The 21,635-nt window shown below is 38.4% G+C and overlaps 2 protein-coding genes across 3 annotated transcripts; both read right to left on the bottom strand.

Moving 5' to 3' along the window:
* Positions 1 to 237: 237 nt before the first annotated feature.
* On the bottom strand, positions 238 to 2,822 carry LOC307021778 (uncharacterized protein). The gene is made up of 5 exons (XM_079654204.1): positions 2,041 to 2,822; positions 1,533 to 1,915; positions 1,292 to 1,421; positions 716 to 1,143; positions 238 to 535 (listed from the first exon to the last, which is right to left on the bottom strand). Exons 1-4 carry the CDS (start codon positions 2,150 to 2,152, stop codon positions 833 to 835), a joined length of 936 nt encoding a protein of 311 aa, XP_079510330.1. The 5' UTR covers positions 2,153 to 2,822; the 3' UTR covers positions 238 to 535; positions 716 to 832.
* Positions 2,823 to 9,553: 6,731 nt separating this feature from the next.
* Positions 9,554 to 12,879, bottom strand: LOC307022412 (uncharacterized protein). Of its 2 annotated transcripts, none has more exons than XM_079655224.1 (5): positions 12,775 to 12,879; positions 11,134 to 11,156; positions 10,923 to 11,040; positions 10,634 to 10,807; positions 9,554 to 10,486 (listed from the first exon to the last, which is right to left on the bottom strand). In XM_079655224.1, the coding sequence occupies exons 1-5, from the start codon at positions 12,775 to 12,777 to the stop codon at positions 9,857 to 9,859; spliced, it is 948 nt and encodes a 315-aa protein (XP_079511350.1). In that variant the 5' UTR covers positions 12,778 to 12,879; the 3' UTR covers positions 9,554 to 9,856. The 2 variants fall into 2 exon arrangements, with proteins under 2 accessions (XP_079511350.1, XP_079511351.1); XM_079655225.1 differs by lacking the exon at positions 12,775 to 12,879 and adding an exon at positions 11,298 to 11,313.
* Positions 12,880 to 21,635: the final 8,756 nt, after the last annotated feature.

Raw genomic sequence — 21,635 nt, 5'->3', positions numbered from 1 at the left:
AACCCACGTGTTTTTGCTGATGGGAACTTGGGTCCCCCTCGCAGTGCCGGTGCAGCGAGCTGTTTGGCTGATGCAGAGCGGAGTGCACGTGCTGTAGATGTATTGAATTATTTTTGAAAAAATCCACAAATCAATAATTCAACAAGCTTCTTATTTACAACATTGGCTTAATTTCATTTCATTGTTTATTTTGCAGGGACAATGCACAGTGATGAACACTTAAAACATTAGAAATGTGTCAAGATGACAGCGCCAGATTTAGCTTTGAGCTCATTTAAGCCTCACATAAAACATTTAAGAAAATTACATTTTACAAACATAGCAAAAATTAAATAAATGATGTGCAAAAAGTGCAAAAGAGCAAGAACAGCATATACAAGTATTTACCACATGGCAGTACAATCTAGCAGCAACGACATGCGAAGTGCAAGATAAGATACAAGAGCTACGTAAAGTGCAAGAGGAGTTAGCCCTGTATTAAAGTGCATTTAGCTTAACTACCCAGCAGGATATTATGAGGATAAAGCCTCTTAACCTCTAAACTTTTGGCCTCATGCAAAGTCATGTGAGGAGGCCCTATGTGTCGTGAACGTCGACGGGGGGAGGGCGGGTGGGTGCTAGTGGAAACTCTTTCAGTTAATCTAAATGCAGGAGTTGCACTCCTGCATTTAGATTAACTACCCAGCAGGATATTATGAGGATAAAGACACTTAACCTGGCTGGATTTCTATTGCATTTTATGCTGCAGACCTAACCTAAGTTTTAATACAGTACTATTACTTGTAATTGACTATTTTTAGACTGTAATATTTATTGTATTGTTGGGCCCAAGTTATTTCACCAGGGCCGCCCCTGGGCAACTTTTGGCCCCACGCAAAGTCATGTGAGGAGGCCCTATGTGTCGTGAACGTCGACGGGGGGAGGGCGGGTGGGTGCTAGTGGAGCCTGGCAGCGGTGAAACTGCGGCGCGCTTAATTGCGCCGCAGTTGCGCTTCAGATGAGGCTCCCTCTGTGAGGTGTAGCTCCCTCCGCGAGGTGAGGCCCCCTCCGCGAGGTGAGGGCCCCGCGCAGTCTGCGTGATCTGAGTGTAGGAAGGGGCGGCCCTGGATGTCACCGACTGACCTAGGGGCTTGCCACGGGATTCTGGGAGGGACAGGACTTGAGAAACTAAGAGGAAGTGAGAGAGAGAAACAAATTAGCAAATGAGGTGACTCAAAACAAAAGAAACATGATAGTGACACTAAATGCACAAATGTAATCTTTGCCCTGAAGCAGAAAAAAATATACTTGCCTTGTATTGCAGCTGTTGCTTTGAGATATTCCATAGATTTGGTCTTGTGTTCCATCACCTGTTTATGATGTTCTTTTTTCAGCGCTCTCCCTGTAGGGCTCTTCCACACTTTTTCCCAGTCTTTCACGGTCTACACGCAAAAGACAATATCAATAAACAGTTGTCAGTGCCCGCAGGTAATCAACTATCAGGTTCAGCAAACACAAAGCTGTTTGTTCCCAGCAATTTTATAACTTCTCACCATGTCTTTGAAGGCCTCCCCTTCGTAGTATGTCTTGGATCCTGGATAGCTTATTCCATTTTGACGTAGCTTCTTCAGGCTTGAAGCCACCAAATGTAGCTCCTCTCCATCGTAGGCATACAGCTTTCCGTCCTCACAGATCATTAGAACGAGCTGGTCCCATGGGCAGGAGGTCCCCTCCACTACACCTACAACCAGCATGGTTACTATCTCACGAAGATATAAATCTCCCCACCCATTCACTACCTTAGGCTCCCCACTGTAAATGGTGTCTTCCAGGGGTCCTATCTTCCATCTGGCACCAGCTGGTTTCTTTAATTCAAATGTTTTGTGTTTATACTCTTTGGTAACTAAATCTGAAGCCCATTTCACGTAATCTGAACCTGCAACACATGCCGAACAAAATACATTTGAAAAAAGTTACATCAAGGTTTTTATGATATGAGGCAAAAGGAATGTAGTCTAATCAACTACACAACTATTTCTCTTTAGTTCTACCTTAGCTTACCTGTTTTCCCATTTGTCTGTGGGAATGGCAGATCTAATGACCTGAATGGAAGAAAAGACAAAAAAAATGTCCCAATGAATGGCTGCAAGTTAATCAGAGAGCTCCAGTCCATTTCTTCCACATTTCTTTACATGATTGTGATCCTAAGAGACTCTGGATTCAGCTACAGCTTCAGTACATGTTCAACAGCCATGAGGCTCAATGCATGTGTGTCCTGAATTCAGTTTTTCAGTACCGATGTACACGAACCATCAGCCATCTTGAGACCTTGTCCGTCTCTTTTTTTCACCAGGACTTTGAGTTGGTTAAAGTCATGGCTCATATATCCCTCCACACATCTCTGATTCATTCTCCAGGAGACACACAGCCAATGTTTGCTACGCCTTTGTTCCTCTTTGTTTAGAAGATGTTGGGATGTCTGTGGCTCAGTGGTCTTTTATCAATCGAAGGGTTGGTGGTTTAATCTCCGCCCCCTCTGGTCAACATGTTGAATTTTTTTCTCAGGCAAGATACTGAACCCCAAATTGCTCCTGGTGTCAAGGGTAATGGTGACTGTGTTTGAATGGGCGAGTGCTGACGTGTTTAAACCGTGATTTGAGAGGTCGCAAAGACTAGAAAATATAGAATCAGTCCATTTGTTACCTGCTCTGTGTATTCTTCCATCTTTCCAGGTCTTCATGACACAGGGGAGTTTTTGTGGTCCAGGTGATTGGCAACATCTGGAAATGGACTTTCTTTGAACGACATTCTTTACTCAAAACTCTTTTAGACGCTGTCACAATATTCTTGTTTTACCACTTTATAATCTATGATACGCCTGAATGTGGCTGCTACCAAAATCACACGAGCTGAAATTATGAGATGCTGTGATTCCTAAAAAATAAATCAGATTGACCATGCCATACTATTGACAATGTACAATTAATTCTTCTTGTCTCTCGTCATTGTTCAATCCAGTGCCTCTTGTCTCTCCTCTTGAAGGAGTTCATGACGCAATTAGTTTTGTGGTTCAGGTCTTATATGTGCATAGCAAAATTGCAAATCTTCTTTGAACCACATTCTTCACTCCAAACTCTCAAAGACACTTGAGGGTCTCTTAATGAAAAGTTGCAGAATTCATTTTAAATTAAGGTTGTAAATAGGTTCTGGCATTTTCTTTTATAGACGCATTTTGCTTTTAATTGTGAAGTTGGAAGCATGTTGAAGTTGCTTTACATGTGACGTAGTTAATATTCCACATTACAAGATTGACTGAAACAAGAGAACAGGAAAGATTGTGTACCAAAGTAAGGTGTTGTCTGCCATTGTTGTTTTAACCCCCCCCCCCCCCACCCCCTTAACAGAACATAAAACTTCTTACTTGCTCTCCGGACTGTACTCCAATCTAGCTCTCTGTTACAAGGAAAAGAAAATGCATTGTTAGTAATAAATAAAATATAATAAACAAAACCTCTACTCATTATAACAATATGTCAGAATTTGGACCTTTTTGAAAACACTATGAAATACACTATATCAACTAAGAGCATCTAATAATAAAAAAAAATAATAATAATACAATAATAATAATAGCAATATTTAAACGTGCTCGTATTATGAAGGTTAAATAGCATGACAAAATATTGGCTATGAGCTAATTGGTAGATTACATAGCTCATATAATATTGCATTTAAATGTTGCAATACAAATGTGCAATTTTACCATTTTAAGAAAGGTTAATTTTACAACATTTAACTAATTAATAAATGCCCTCTTTTTTCCATCAAGTAGTGGTACTTACTTTAAGAACTGGACCATCTGTCATCGTGCGACAAACTGCCATCATGCCACAAACAGCCACAAATCTGTGTACAGAAACGTAGTTAAATTCAAATGTGGAAGAAACAATTATTTGAAAATAAACACATCAAATCTGAGTTGTGAAATGAAGATTAAACAAAAAACTATTTTTAAATAAATAAGAAACAGCACTTTTTTATGAAATAAGGACAACTAAAATTATTTTCAATATTTTTTGCATGATTTCAATGTTAATATTCTAAAATGCGTGTTTTAAATGTAACTTTGAAGTTATGTTTCATAAAAACAAAAATTGATCCCTCGTATTTTGTATTGCATGTATTGAACAACAATTTCACAGATATTGGAAAGTATCCCAAAATGTTTGAGTAACACAGACAGATGTTTCATTAAATAAAACATGTTCATCTTATTTGTGAAAATATTTGCAGATCCGTTTTACATTTGCACATTCTTTTGTGAGTTTTCAAGTCTTTTGAATGTATTTGTGGAAGATGTTTTACTTTTACAAATCACACATTTACAACAACTTATTTTTATGTTAACACAAATATTATTGAGACAAATCTAACCCCATGGTAATCCTCCCAAACCTATTAACCCATTTGGCAAGGTTCTATCTGAATATAATGTTAAGCAGCCTAAACATATGCGTAAAATGCAACAAATAAAATAACACAGTAACTCTTGATGTACATATTCTACGTTAATGTTAGCCTACCTGTTTTATAAAGACTCCTCAAACTGAAGTAAGCAAACGGTAATAATAGTTATCCAAATAGTAGATTGAAGTCGTTGGTGTCTTCGATTTAAATTCAGAATTGTAATCGCATTTATAGCGACTTTAAACACTCTTTCTTACTGGTTCGAACAACACGCCACACCCTTGTTAGGTGTGGCTAAGTGGGTAGAGTGCTGGACTTCGAATCAGGGGGTAGCAAGTTCGAGTTCCACTGCAGTTGGCATGTCGTTGTGTCCCTGGGCAGGACACTTCACCCCAAATTGCTCCTGAGGGGATTGTCCACAGTACTGAATGTATGTAAGTCGCTTTGGATAAAAGCGTCTAACAAATGTAATGTAATGTTATGACACAGTGTTTTGGCTAGACATAACAAGTTCATATATGAGGAGAGAAATGCTCCCGGAGAACACTTCTTCTGAGGAAAAAATTATGCATAGACGCCACTTATGAACGTATCCTTAGCTATACATATCTTATTATACATCCATGGTCAAAAGTAGTTTAAGTTTTGGAACACAGCAGTGTGCACCGCCAGTCAGGTGACAAGAACAGCTAATCAGAATCCCTCCTGTCTTCCCTAATAACATGCATTCGGTATATTAAAGAGTGTATTTATTTTTACTGCAGGGTCAATGTTAGCCAGACTTTAAGAACTTTACAGTGTTTCGACTTTATAGGACATTTTATGAGCTATGATCTGTCATACGATCGAAATATCTTCTAAATCCGTGTATCTACGGACCATTTGTTTTTCTTTAAAATCGTTTACAAGTAAACGGAAGAGCGTCTGAGAGGCGTTTTTGCTTTTTGCTTTTTACCTTACCAAATGGTCTAATGGTCAGTGGAGCGAGGTGCGGGGAGAAACTCACGGAAGTGATTTCAAAACAAACGCACTCCTTTGCTAAAATACACTTTGAAGAACTACAGTAGGCTATCCGGCTGAAGGAACGGTGATAATATTATAAACAAGGTGAATTTAGCGATCACAATGAAAACGGCTAAGACACATATTGAGCCCGGAAACGAATGTTATTAAGGGCTGTAAATATAATAAGCCTATGTCTAAAATGGACAGCATTGTTAGGAGATTTAAACTATACAGCGATTCTGGACTGCGTTCACCTCAGCCGTCTCTCGCGTTTGTTTTTTCAAATCAGCTCTCTTCATTTTTGTTCCTGCTATATTCAATGAGTGATACAAATATTTGTTACCACAAGTTCTTAATACAACTGGCACTGTTGGACTCGGTACTGGGCTAGTTTGACTGCTACCGGAAATAAAATGAAGTATCTTTGCTGTGTATTTTGTGAGTAATCCTCTGTCAAAGTCCCCTCCATATTACATTTATTTTTCTGCTATCTTTGATGAATGATAAAAATACAATTTTAGCATTAGTTCTTAATAAAATGTATACTGTTTGACTTTGTATCAGTTAACCTACTACTAACAATACATTGACGTACTTTTAATGTGTATTTTTTGAGAAAGTCCCCTGCTCAGAACAAAATCAAGCCACTTCTGCTAAGTTTGATGAAGGAATTCTTTTTTGCTGCTAATAGTTCTTCCTGAGATTGATCCTGTTGGACTCAGTACGACTGAAACTACTACTACTAAGTACTTTTACTGTGTACTTTTCCAGTTTTCCTCTGTCAATGTCTCCTTCTGAGTAACAATGCATGTATTTTGTTTTGTTTGCCCAGTATTGCATTAATGCTCTGGGGGAATTGTTTTATAAACTATAAAGGTGTATACCCCTATAGCGCTCAATAAGCCCGTCTGATGACAGGTGGCTGTGAATATACCTGCTGCACTTTTCCTATTCTTCCCTTTAAAATATAGGAAATGATTCGGCGGGACCACAGCACGCCTTCTGTCGTTGTTTGCTGTGAAAGAAACAGTCTGGCCTGTCACAGGTAAAGGTGGTAAAAGACTTTGACACAAACATTAATTTTATTTAAAGGTCTATTAGATTATGGTGTGAATCAAACCATTATCTTAAGCTGCATATAAAAACACAAAAACATCTAGAGACGGCAACAACAATGTCAAGTTTTCTATAAACTTATCAAAAGAAATCTGCTTTATGTTAAACATAACCCAATGATTTACATTCAAACTCAGATTTACTTTTCTCTGAAAGTATTTGTTTCAGTGGCAAAGAAGCATCACTAGATGGCAGCACCACCATGTTCAGTTAAAATCAGCTACCAGTCTTTAAAGGGTCCTATTCTGATAACTTCCAGGTTTCATATTTGTAGTTAGTGTCTCTACTGTGACATGTCTCCATGCTTTAATGTTCAAAAAGCTCTTTATTGTTCTCATACTGTCTGTGCTGCAGCACCTCTTTCACCCTCTGTCTGAAACCAGAGCCCAGTCTGCTCTGATTGGTTAGCTGGCCGGCTCTGATGCCCCTTAGTCTATCAAATCTAAAGTGTTGGCGCGCAAGCCAATAGAAGCATGAGTGTTACATCGTGATGTCATTATGTTATGGTAGTTAACAAAGGAGTCCAACGGAGGTGTTTCATGCAGAGTGTGTGGAAGAGAAACTCTGTCTGGAGGGAACACAGGGATTTTAGCCTTTGCAGACCATTTACATGCACAAAAACCTATATCACACTCTACAGGAAAGCAAAAACCCCAAATAGCATAATAGGGACTTATTTAATTAGTTAAATTGTATTTAATTATTTAATTAATTAAAGACTTTTTCAGTTGCAGGATATATGTGAAGTCAGCAAACACTTGAGAAGGGTTCAGTTTTAATCATGAGCCTATAGAATATAGAGAAGAAGTGTTTGATATGAGGAAATGCTTTGAGTATTCTCTCTCTGATTTGTTTGTCACTTCTTGTGAATATACATGTAGTGGAAGAAATAAGTATTTGATCCCTTGCCGATTTTGCAAGTTTACCTACAAAGAAAAGAACAGTCTACAATTTCAATGGTAGGTTTATTTTACTAATGAGAGACAGAATATCAAAAAGAATATCCAGAAATGTACATCATATAAGAGATATACATTCATTTGCATGTAATTGTGTGAAATAAGAATTTGATCCCCCTTTCAACCAACAAGAACTCTGGCTTCCACAGACCGGTTACATAAGTCCTTTTCCTTTAAGAAAGTACTCCTGATAGTGGGAATTGCTTATGTTACCTAGGCTTATATGGTTAAACCAAATGCAGCAATTTCATGATGACACAGTTTCAGTTCATGTCCCTTGCTGGACCTATGTTTAACCTTTAACTGTCGGGGGGTCGGACACAGTGTCTTGAACAAGTTTCTGTTTTTCTATTTAGCAATGCACAGTTCCTGTTTCTCAAGAAGAGCAGTTCACAGTTCCTGTTTCACCAAGAAGAACCGGCAACTGACCCACTCTGTTGTGCAGCATTGACTATTGTAACCCTCAACTAGTTACCTGTATAAAAGACACCTGTCCACAGAATCAATCAATCAGATTCCAACCTCAAGACTAAAGAGCTGTCTAAGGACCTCAGGGACAAGATTGTAGACCTGCAGAAGGCTGGGATTGGCTACAAGACCATCAGAAAGCAGCAGGTGAGAAGGAGACAACTGTTGCTGCCATTTTTCGGAAATAGAAGAAACACAAAATGAGTCGAAAGATTTTGAAAAATGTCATAAAGTGAACGTCATTCTAAATTTCACAGAGTTCACACAACAATCAAAGTCTGGCCTCCTCCAATGGGGAATTACATGTGCTGCTCTCTTGGACTTTTTGATAATACTTACAGAGCTGACTGTGCACAAGCTCTACTGTTAAACCAAAGAGAGAGACATCGGAATATATCTCCAAACATTTTTGTCTAATCATTTTTATTTATGTTTTATCTTGATTTACCTCTGGTTTCCATTTTCTACCATTCTGTAACACAGTCAGCTTAACCAGCAGATATGTTTACGACTTCCTACTGAATACCTTTAATGAGCAAATACTAAATTAAAAAGAGAAAGTATGGTTTAGCTATCACCAAAACAAAACGTGACTAAACTTTGAATATACTATTAATGATCAGGATTGAAGTTTCCTAATTCTTATTATCAATGTGATAGTGATAAGTGTGCTTATAACTTTTAATCAATAACCTGTCAAAACTTTCTGATAACAATAAGGTCATGTTTCATATAAAGTGGAAAAGTGTCAACTTTTTCCAAGACAATATCTAATTTGTGTAAAACCCTTTAAAGTATAATTCCATAAACATATTGGATCAAATTACTTTGTGTAATTCTCATGAATCTACAGAGAAATATCGATCACTTTGAGTTGTTCTTTTCAGCAGAAAAAAGCCTCACAAGAGTTTGAATGAGATTTTCAAGATTGGTTTTGATGTGTTTCTCTGGATTCAAACACAATAACTTCAGATATACCTTTTAAGGTAAAAAGATTGTCTAGGCTAAATCGGAGGACTGTCCTTTAATAGTTGGTCAAACTGCATACTTGCACTAAGCAGGTTTCCGTCGTTTAACCCCAAAATTAAACACATAATGTTGTCAAAGTATATTTTTAACCTTTAATGGAGAAACATGTATCAGGATGACAATTGATAGATTAGCTTTCTTCTGTCCCACATTCAACTTTTCTCTGCAATTATTTGGAAACTATCCAGGCATGCAACAAGTTAAAAGGGGAAGTTAAGGGCTAGCAACATTTGTATTGTTTGAGACTGGCAAGCTGAACACATTTTTTACATTATGGATAGGCTACTTTTCAACTTTCAACAAGTCTTGAGATATCTTCAAATATGTTGTCAATGACTTTAAGAGCCAATGCATGGTCATACTTTTAAAAAACATAAAAAACAGTGTTTCCAACTTGATGTCTAGTTTGATTTTGACCTTGACCATAGATAACAATAAGGATGAGATGATATTGCACTACTTATTATTCTCTAGCAAAGAATCACTTGAAGTGGCAGGAGAAAAAACAACACAATGTATGAAACTTAGCGTACGTTATTAGAATTTATTGTTAACAACATGATCAATACATCATTGCCTGCATACTTCATTCAGACAGTTGACAAACATTTGAATTTATATATTTACTGTTACACATAACAAGTAGCAAAGATAAAGCATTATGTATTTGATTGAAGAACAGGAATTTCATAAGAGGATTAAAATGAGATAATTTGTTTGAAGGTTAAGTATTTGTGAATAATATCACAAGATATCTGTAATTTCACTACATATTAAAAGACCATGCTAAATAGACTGATCAATATTTAATGTCCAATATTTCCCCCCTTCATTTACGCTGAGGGGATGTAGAAGTGAAAATCGTCAGATGGGAATTTAAATATTTTCAGCAAATTCCTGAGATCATCCCTGACACTTTCCTCCGCCCTTCTCCTGTTTTCAGGTGTGCACAGCTCAGATGTTGGTCGTGCTTGCTCCCTAACTTCTGTATCTTTTTTAAACAAGTTGCTCACACTTTCAACCTCAGCACAGTTGCCATAGAGAAACCTCTTTGTGTCGTCTCCTCCCAAACCAAACAACTCCACACATGATTTGCAAGGATCCATTTGTGCTCCTTCCCCGTGGAGGCTATATGCCTGGCACGTTACATGCTGAGGCAGTTTGATGGTTCCATCAAAATATGGCTTCTTGCTCGTATTTTGATTGAATGTCATCACTGCACCAGCAACATAACTGTCCCAGCTACCAGGAAGACAAGACGCAGCAACCATGATTTTCCTAGGAACCTTGCTAGAAGTGGACATGGAGACCCCGTAGTACCTGGCTGAGTTTGGGTTCTTCTGAGAGACGCAGAAGGTGGAGGAGACCAGAGGATCCCTCTTATCAAGGTCGAGTTCTCTGATGATCTCTTGAAGCTTCTGTTTTATTTCATTTTCCTTCTCTCGTCCTTTCAGGAAAACAATCTGAAAATAATTTAGAAATTTGATCAAGCTGGTAATTCACTATGTCATACTTCATGTTTGAATATGTGCATACAACTCTTATATTTCAGGATGATTTTAGGGGGAAAAGGAGCTATATAAATAGAAGAATTGACAAACTAATCTTACCATGTCGAGCACACATGAGAATGGACTCCTCCTGGGTAGTTGAGAGAGATAACGTTCAAAAGGCAGAGGGTAGCAGAGCTTCAACGCATCTAACATATCCTTAACATTCACAATATCTTCCGGTGAAATTGGTGGTGTGCTGATCCTTCCCAAAAAAAAGATGCTGTGAAGAATCTGTCAAAAAAGAGATGCCATTTTCAATGTGTGTAACTGTAATGCTCTATGAAAGATGCATTATGCCCAAAAAACACATAATTTCAAAAGTCCATAAAAGCCACATCATACATACCTCATCTACTAACTGTGTAGTTGGATTTGCACTGGAGTGGTTCAGCTGCATCATTTTGTTGATAATCCGAAAAGCATTTGTTCTGAAAGGCGTTGTCCTCTCCTCAAATTCTTCTTGTCTATAATAATATATAGACAGTGTTAAGTTGTTTTTGGTCATTTTAAATGACAAGTCAGTATTAGTGTATTGTTCAGGTAATCAGTTGACTCACCTCTGCTCTTCAGCCTTAGCAGCCTAGTGAGAAATAATACACGACACATTAAACCATGAATATAACACATTTCACTGACAATAGAAAGTAAATTAGCAATGTAGAATTTATTCAAAAATACTTCAAATATTAGCAAAGGAAAGCAGTTGAAAGCAGCTACTTACCATTGTAGGTCAGGAGTGAATGAATGGAAATAAATGAATTTAGTGATAAGTGTGCTTATAACTTTTAGTCAATAACCAAAAACTATTTAGTCAAAACGTTGTGATAACAATAAGGTCATGTTTCATATAAATGGGAAAAGCATCTAATTTGTGTAAAACCCTTTAAAGTATAATTCCATAAACATATTGGATCAAATGACTTTGTGTAATGCTCATGAATCTACAGAGAAATATCGATAACTTTGAGTTGTTCTCCTCAGCAGAAAAAAGCCTCTCAAGAGTTTGAATGAGATTTTGAAGATTGGTTTTGATGTGTTTCTCTGGATTCAAACACAATAACTTCAGATATACCTTTTAAGGTAATAAGATTATCTAGGCTAAATCGGAGGACTGTCCTTTAATAGTTGGTCAAACTGCATACTTGCACTAAGCAGGTTTCCGTCGTTTTACCCCAAAATTAATCAGATATTATTATCAAAGTATATTTTTAACCTTTAATGGAGAAACATGTATCAGGATGACGATTGATGATCTTTACTTTTGAACTGTGTTAGATTAGCTTTCTTCTGTCCCACATTAGACATTTCCCTGCAATTATTTGGAAACTGTCCAGGCATGCGACCAGTTAAAAGAGAAAGTTTGGGGCTAGCAACATTTTTGTTGTTTAAGACTGGCAAGCTAAACTCATTTTAAACATTATGGAAAGGCTACTTTTCGACCTCACCTGAGAATCTCAAGTCTTGAGATATCTTTAAATATGTTTAGGTTACTTATGACTTCAAGAGCCAATGCATGGTCAGTTTTAAAAAGAAAAGAAACAGTGTGTTTACAACTTTATGTTTAGTATGATTTTGGCTTTGACCATGATAGATAGGAGAGATGATATTGGAGTACTAATTATTCTATAAAGTGAGAAATAACACACGACACATTAAACCATGATTATAACACTTACACTTCCAGTGGTGTAGTGGGCGTTGGATGCGGAGGTACGTCGTACCCCCACTTATTTGAAGCATGATTTTTTTTTCATAGTCAAATAAATATAAAATCATTTCCAGTGTTATCAGTTGCAAGATTGTGTGTGTGTGTGTGTGTGTGTGTGTGTGTGTGTGTGTGTGTGTGTGTGTGTGTGTGTGTGTGTGTGTGTGTGTGTGTGTGTGTGTGTGGCCGGATCGGTTCGCTTAAAGCCGGCACCGCCCTTTATTATTATAACATCTAAATGGCATCATGTAAGTTGCGCTGACAGGCAACACAGAGGTCCACAAAAAGTGTGCTGCCCCGACCCCCAGCACCCGTCCCCGTCCCCGTCCACCCAGTTAAAAAATCCCCACTGCATCACTGCTTACAAGTGAAAGTAAATTTGCAATGTTGTAGTGCCGAGAGACGGGAGTCGGAGTCAATCACCACAATGTAGAATTTATTCAGAAATACTTCAAATATTAGCAAAGGAAAGCAGTTAAAAGCAGCTACTTACCATTGTAGGTCAGGAGGAAATGAACGGTAATAAATAAATCGTGTTTTGAACTACCACGCCTTAAACGGAACTTGCATTATGTGAAGGCGGGGCAAGGCAAGTATGGGATTAGTTTTGTGTCATAAAGATAAAGGTACGAAGGTACGTTTTAACCGTTTGTTTTTTAGTTATAATTGAAACAAAAATAAAAACAGAAACGGGTCGTTTTTTTGTTTTTCAATGTTGCCCCAAAACGGAAAAACTGCAATTCAGCTCGTTTTTTAGTTTTTCTGTATACCACTAAATGTTTCGTTCCATAGCAGGGTGTGTCTCCTCCTTGCTTCTGATTGGCTAGTTTGCCCTATGATTGCGCTGTGATATTCAACATAAAGGTTCATACTCTTTGCCTAGACAGTGCAGTGCTTGCACAACATTGAATATATGGCTACATGCAAAACATGCGGAAGACAGTCTGTCCGTGTGTGCGTGTGTGTGTGTGTGTGTGTGTGTGTGTGTGTGTGTGTGTGTGTGTGTGTATGTGTGTGCGCGTCTGTCGGTCTGTTGGTCTGTCTGTCTTGCACTGTCAGCCATGAATCCCTATCTTATTGTATATCTCTCTGTTTGATGTTACTGACACTGCTGAATTGATGCGGCCGTATTTCCCGTTTGCGTGGTCATGTCAGCATCGAGGGTTTTTTCTTCAAAACTATATATTAAAATAGCTTGGAGGTTGAGGATTGATAAATACTATTTAGAGTACTTTTACTGTGTACTCTCTCTAACTCCCCTCTTGAGTACAATAATGCATGTTTTCTGCTATCTTTGATGAGAGATGAAATGATGTTCTGCCATAAATTCTTAATGAGAGTGATGTGTGACTCAGTATACTAATTTAACTACACCAACAAGTACTTTTTCAGGTATTATTTTTCAAATTCCCCTCCTTAGTACAAGAATGCATCTTAAATACAAATTTTTCATTAGACTTATATTGTTGGACAGAGTATTTTTTGAGGATATGGTAGACATGATATCAGCACTACTTCCAGTCAGTACTCCAGCAGCTTTTACCCCTTGGGAAATCTTCAGAGAATATCCTGGATAGCTGGTATATCCTTCAGCAAAGTGACACATCCTGTCACTCTTGTTGGCCTCTTAGGATGATGCTGTCTTAACCTTTAACAGCCAGCGCCACCATTTGGTAGAGCACATTTTGTGTCTTGATATCTTGTTGAAAAATAAATTAAAAAGTGTAACTCCATCTGATTCAGCCAGCTCTATCGTTTGGTTGACATGTTATGCACAATACAACCTCTAGATGTCACTGTGGTTCGAACTGAATACCCTTCAGCTAGCTTCCACTGAGAAATTTGGCATACTAAACATCACTCCTGAAGAAATCACTCTTTTTGGTCAACTTTTGTAAGGTAACCATAATCTTTGACATATTTTAGTGTCAGAGCACTTACTGAACAGAATTATATCACTTGGTGCACAAAACATTTTTGTAACAAGAGTGTAATGAAAAACACTTTCCATTACTTTTTTCCATTTTTTTATTTTTTTATTTATTATATTTTTTATGAATATTTCTGGTTGTATATATTGCTCATCTTCCATAAAAGAAAAAAATGTATTCTCGACCAGTTGGTAGAGGCTCATAAAAACAAAACTGTGTGGTCAGTAAAAAAAATAAAAATGGTTTGTGGTTATTTGTGTCCTATTTGATAAAAAAAATGCAAAGAAATAATTTGTCCATAGAGTTCTTCTTGGTCGTGCAATTAAAGGGTTAAAATATGATTATTTCTCTGCCCCTAGTTCGTTCCTTGACGATTCTTCCGTCTCATCAGCCTCATCTTTCCATCTGTCCCAGTCAACGCATCAGCCTTTGTGTGTGTGTGTGTGTGTGTGTGTGTGTGTGTGTGTGTGTGTGTGTGTGTGTGTGTGTGTGTGTGTGTGTGTGTGTGTGTGTGTGTGTGTTCGGGCTGGTTTCGGCCTGGGTTTCGCTGTGTCTCGCTGTCTCGCAGACGGCCACTGGGCTCTAGGGAGGGGGGGGGGGGGGTGCAGGAACTCGGTTTCCTGCTGAGAACCATGGCCTCAGATTTGGAGGTGCTGATCCTCATCCCAGCCGCTTCACACTCGGTTGCGAACCGATCCAGTGAGTGCTTAAGGTCGCAGACCGATGAAACCATCAGAACCACATCATCTGCAAAAAGCAGTAGTGCAATCCTTAGTCCACCGAACTGCAGACCCCCTCCCCCACGACTACGCCTCGAAATCTGATCCATGTATATTACAAACAGGATTGGTGACAAAGCGCAGCCCTGGCGGAGGCCAACCCTCACCTGAAATGGGTCCAACTTACTGCCGTTGACCCGGACACAGCTCTCGCTTTGGGAGTACAGAGATTGGATGGCCCTGAGTAGAGACCCCCTCACCCCATACTCCCGCAGCACCTCCCACAGTAACTCCCTGGGAACCCGGTCATACGCCTTCTCCAAGTCTACAAAACACATGTAGACTGGATAAGCGTACTCCCAGGCCCCCTCCAGGATCCTTGCGAGAGTAAAAAGCTGATCCGTCGTTCCACGACCAGGACGGAATCCGCATTGTTCCTCCTCAATCTGAGGTTCGACAATCGGCCATGACATGGGACCTTTAAATATAATGTAAAAGCCAACTCAATAGTGTGTTAAAAATAGACTTTAGGATATTGTGAAACGAAAATCTAATGTATTCTTAACCCTCCTTTATATTCACATTTGCTTTACACCCTTTATCCTTGGTGGTCATTTTGACCCCAGGAGTTTAAAGATCAAGAAAATGATCATATTCAAAATTGTTACCAAAATGTATGTTTCAAGTACTTTATGTTTCTTAGTTGACTATCTAAATATCCATTTAAATAAAACACTACACCCACCTCCCCCCTCCACCCACAGCATTATACATCCATAATTCCTATTATGGGACCAGTGTAAAATATATAAATCACCATAAAATCTGACTGATTGACGTAACATTTTAAAGGATGATCTTTTTGCTGTTGTCAAAGGATCTATATTATTTCCAAGTACAAATTTGGCATTTATAAAATGTACAGTATATTATTAAGGAAAGTAACATTTATTGTGTTTGGGGTCAATAAGGAAATATTTCCCTTCCAGTGTCAGCATTCCAAAGGCATGCCGTTTCCTCCCTTTTTGATTTCTACACTCAATGTGGGATTGTAAGTGGTTCCCACCCAACTCCTAACTGTCCCATGCATGCACCTCACTTTTAAATTCACAATGTCAAGTATATTGTCTATCAATCCTCTATTGATGGTGTTATGAAGAGCTCAATGCTGACTTCAGGTCTCGACATGGCTGGTAGACATACCCAGCGTTGAACAATGGACAGAGAACTCGAAATGGCAGGGATGGGGGAAGTCATCAATCTGCTGTTCCCTAATAAAGGGATGTTATTAGGGGTTAGACTGCAGGGGTGTCAAACTCACTTTAATCGCGGGCCACATCAGCATTATGGCTGCACTCAAACGGCCGGTTGTAACTTTAAGACTATTTAAAAATACGTATATAAATATATATATATAAAATAATGTATTATATTACATTATTGCCTCTGCATTGGATTATTATCACATAGGGTAATAACTTCATAATTAACTACGTCTGAAAGCAGAAGTCTGGGGCAAATAATTGCAAGTCTCTTCAGTGAGAATGTCACAAAATGATTTAAAAAGAAAAGCCAAATTCTGGAGAAAAAAAGAAGTCATTTAAAGTGACATTTAAAAAAAAGGAAGTGAAATTTTAAAAACAAGAAGTGACATTTTTTTTAAATGGAAGTGACATTTAAAAAAAAAAGTAACATCTTGAAAAACAAATTCTGATAAAACAGCACATTCTAAGAAAAAAGCCATATTTAGAAGAAAAAAAGTCAAATTCTGAGAAAAAAGTCTAATTTGAGATGCATTGTGGGACATGCAGTTCATGGGCAACGTGCTCCTGTAAATCGGCATGTAACCGTATAATAAACATATAATATTCTTTGCAAGCTCTTGTGGGGTCACAGAAAATGAAGTCACGGGCCGGATTTGGCCCCCGGGCCTTGAGTTTGACACCTCTGGGTTAGAGGCTTTGTGTTTTGGTTCAGTTAGCTTATTTTGTTTGCAGTGTTTAATTGATTAAAATGTGTGTTTGGTTAGGGGGGGTTGTGGAGTTGTGTTACTATATGGTATTATGTTTTTGTGTTAAATAAAGCTATTTTGAAAAATAAATTGTACTGAATGTTGTTAAATGTTACAAAAGCTTTTTGTCTTGATCAGATTTTGAGTCGGTTACAAATATGATCATTGCTTTATGTATCTGTATCTCATTACTCTGAACAACTACAGTGATTTAAGAAACACCAGGCTTAATTCTCAAGACACATGTTTATTGACATTAATTGTAATATATCAACAGACATTTGATGCAGCTGTGCATGTAGGTAGAGACACACAGAGGTCTGTTGTCTCTTTTATCCCTTGGATCACGTCACTGTCTCTGTATATGTGTTGAATCAGCATATTTTCATCTGCAGGTGACCTCAAGAGACTTTAAGATGATAGTTTGGATGGTTTGAAATGGGGCTGTATGAGGTTCTTATCCAGTCAGTGTATAACCTCCAGAAGACAGCCAGGGGCGCCGCCAGGGATTTTGGGCCCTATGAAAAGATAATCACATTGGTTACTTAAACTGTTTTTTCTTAATGTTCTAAAATTGTTTGGGCCCCAGTCCTGCACGGGCCCTTAGAATCGTCCTAACTGCTCACCCCCTTACGGCGCCCCTGAAGACAGCGGTCGGCACAACCCCAGTTAGTAGGAGAGACAGGAATACCAGCACAGCAGCAAAACCTATTTTATGCACCCAAAAATGAAGGCCCACCTGAAAAAATCGCTATATTTAGCATTAAATAACATACACTTAAACTGATACAGCTTTTTTGGGTGGATAAAATAAATGTTGCTTCTGCCCACGTCCTCAGCAGTACATAGCTCTGCTCCTGTATGTTCCTCCACTGGTCTACTGTAGGTAATACACTGATTATGGATATACACACTACCCCACTTCTAAAGACCATGCAGAACTATCCCCTTAAGGGCAGCTGTTGATGTTCACAACAACAAAAAACGCATGCAGATGGTTGTAGTCTGTAGCCAGCCAGTGGTAGATCTGGCCGTGGTGGAGCATGGTGGTGGGCAGCGGTGTGACTTCTAGCTGTCATGGTGATGTTCATGTGACAAGGGACTGCCAGCTTGAACTTTACTGAGAGCAGAGTCCACTAGTGGCACCTCACAGGGATACCTATGGTGCAGAAGCAGTGGTGAAGTCCTTGTAGATCCCTGGCACTTTGAGGTCAGACAGATCCAGCAGTTCTCAGCTCTCAGAGACATCAACACATAAACTATTCTGTGTGCATAGCTTACTTTCACATAACTACTAATCTCTCACTTTACTTTCTCTGACATTGTTCTCTGCTTTGGACTGCGGACATCCCAGCCATGTTCTCTACCGGGCCTGTTTTACACACTGTGGGTTTAAGCAAGATATAGAAATGATGAGATGATGTGCGTATGAGACATGATGAGTGTGTAGTTTTAGTATTTGAATTACAATGACATTATTCTCAGACTTGCCATAGTTCTTGGTTTGTACCACTGCTGCTCTGTACAGCTGAGTAATTAAGCCTACATTATTTGTGTCTGACTGTACCTGCAGTTCCTCCCTGAATTCCATCACTTTCTCTCTCTCTCTCTCTCTCTCTCTCTCTCTCTCTCTCTCTCTCTCTCTCTCTCTCTTTCTCTCTTTCTCTCTGCCTGTCCTGTCTCTTCCTTACCAAAGCTGAGCTTCGACTGACGTAGTCTTTTAATTATACCTGAGTCAGTGTAAAAAGAAAACAATACAATGTTATATCTTCAATGTTTTACTCAAATTAAAATGAAAGAAAAGCATTACAACGTTTGTTAAAAGGTAATCCTTCTGACATTGGATGAATGTAATTAACTTGAGCTCTAGCTAGTTTATTCACGCAATTTAAACCAAAGTATAGCCTATAGCTGCAATACAAGTTAGTGTGCATGTTGTCGGACGTCCACTGACTAACGTAGTGCGTTCACACAGGATCTGCTGGTCCTATGATGTCCTGATGAACAGAAACACAAGCAGCCCGCTGGAGTCAGATCTCTAGATACCTCATCACTCCTCCGCTGCTCCGATACAAGTCCGGGCTGCGGTGGTTTGTTGATACATGTCGTCTTCTTCTGGGACTGGGACAATAAGTCAGGCCGGCAATTATACACCCAGCCAGGCCACTACAGTTTTGTGCCATTTTGCTGGATTTATTTGTGAATATTGAAAGCGTTGCTGCCCATAGTGATAGCCCTATAGTTTAAATGTACTACCCACAAATAAACATATGGACAGGGGTTACTATTTAAAAATGTGCAAATGTATTTGGGAACCTATCTATGTGAACACATTTTTGGGGGTGGACCTCAAACCCTCTAGGGGGGTCCGGTGCCCCCCAGGGTAAGATTTTTTGTTTTAAATGTTGGAGTTAAATGCATCAATCTGGTGCACTTTGAGGGGGAAATAAATAGACTAGATCTATGGAAACACCTATATGAAACAGAACTTTATACATTTAAATAATCATAAAATCCTAAGAACATGGCCATAACCAATAACATACTATATCCAATATTGAAAAAAAATTGAAAGTTGCTTATTTATTTATTTTTGGTTCATTTATAGTTGTGAGTGTAGAAGGCAGAAGCAAAGACTAGTTTTAGCTCTCAACAAGTTTTAAAAGTTTATCTTACCCTTTTTCACATATTTAAATTGTTTTTCTTTTTATTCATGCATATTTTACTAATCACTCCCCCTTCAAGTGGAAATATGTGTTTACATAAATGGTGACCAAACCGTTTGACACCCACTGAGATAACTTAGACTAAATTAACTATCTAAACACTCAGAGAGTCCTTAACCTCACCTGAGCTGTAGTTATCAGTCTCTCAGTCTGACAGCAGAGGACTCTCCCAGGGTAGGCCCTTGACATAGGCAGTATAGGCGAATGCTAAGGGCACATCAACCTATGGGGGGCGCCGAAATAAAAATTAAAAAAAGTTAGAAAAAAAAAAAAGATTTGATTTCATAACAACACAATTTCCCGATTTTGGATCAACAAAGTACATCTTATTATCTTATACTTACAGAACTACGCCTATATTGCATACAGCGCCCATAAACTATTGCTCACCACCCTCCCCCCACCCCCCAAATCAAGATGAACTGCCCCAGCCCCAGTCAAAACCAGAGGTTTATGTGAAATAGTTCTTTTTTTTTAAATAATGGTTTTAGTGTGGAATTATCGGTTTTGATTTTGTATTTGTGTTCATTTAAAATAAATCAAACTCCCAAAAAACGTATACAGATTTTATTAACATGGAATTTACTGTGTAAGTGGCCGCAGGGGGGAGCGCTTTAGAGAGCTCTCTCCTGAAAGACTGAGAGGCTCTGATAACCTCAGCTCAGTGAGGTAAAGGCACACCTTTATATGATCATTATAGTTATAAAAAAATAAGAGAATAGATTTTCATCTATTCTCTTATAGTATAAAATACTAAAAAAAAGCTTTTATTAATAAACAACAATATAGTTTAAAAGGGGGGTGATTTGTAAAATACCCATAAATAAAAAGAAAAACTGCTTACAGTTCTGTTTCTTATGGATGTTGAGATGTATCCATAGATCTCTTCATGTTGCTCTTAAAGTGTTAATGATCAGTGGGTATCCGCCTAATTCTGCTCTCCATGCATTTGTTGGTGTTTTTCTCTGTACACGTAAAATGTATCTGCAGAATTCTGCATGTAAAGACTCTGTTGGATGTTTGTCCCAGCGGGTATAGCTCTGGTGACTGAGTGGACCCTATACTTCACTACCGTACAGCGCAATGGGCTGGATCACACTATCAAATATTTTTAGCCAGATTTTAAATTGGAATTTGGACATTATAAAATGTTCTCTTAATTGCATTTAGAGCTCTTCTGGCTTTTTCTTTCAGTGCATTCACTACCATGTTGAAACTTCCTGGTGCTGTTATGGTTAAACCAAGGTAGGTTTAACTCATACTATGTTCAATGATATGATTATTTATGGTAAACTGGCTAACTGAACACGGAGCACACTGTTCTCCTGTTTGAGTGCCTCTACACTGAGGTCATGACATTAGTTTTCTTCATATTGACTGCCAGGGCCCAGTTCTTACAGTACTGGTCTACTATGTCCAGCTGTTGTTGTAGTCCTTGTTCAGTAGGAGACAGCAGAACAAGGTCATCAGCATAAAGCAGACACTTCACCTCTCTATCTACAGTAGGAGGGAAAGGCCAAGAGGAACATTGATCCAACTGAACAGCAAGTTCATTTATTTATACATTAAATAAGGTCGGACTTAAATTGCAACCCTGACGAACACTTCTTCTCTGGGTGAAGAATTCAGTTTGTTTGTCTCCAATTTTAACAGCACACTTATTTTCTAAATACATTGATTTAACCAGATCATACATTTTGCCCTCTATACCACAATGTAGAAGTCTATAGTAGAGCCCTTCATGCCAAATAGAGTCGAAAGCTTTCTTGAAATCAATTAAACAATTGAATATTTTAAAAAAATTGTTAGGTGTACATGTTTGTTAATTAAAGTGTGAAGGCTATATACATGGTCGGTGGTGTGGTGTTTTGGAAGGAAGCCAATTTGATTTTTACTCAAGATGGATTGTTTGTTAAGGAAATCTTGTATTCTTTTATTTCGAATACTACAGAATAATTTTCCCAGAC

Source organism: Notothenia rossii, assembly GCF_949606895.1.
Source record: "Notothenia rossii genome assembly, chromosome: 10".
Classification (NCBI taxonomy): Eukaryota; Metazoa; Chordata; class Actinopteri; order Perciformes; family Nototheniidae; genus Notothenia; species Notothenia rossii.
This window is presented reverse-complemented; position numbering and strand designations above follow the sequence as displayed.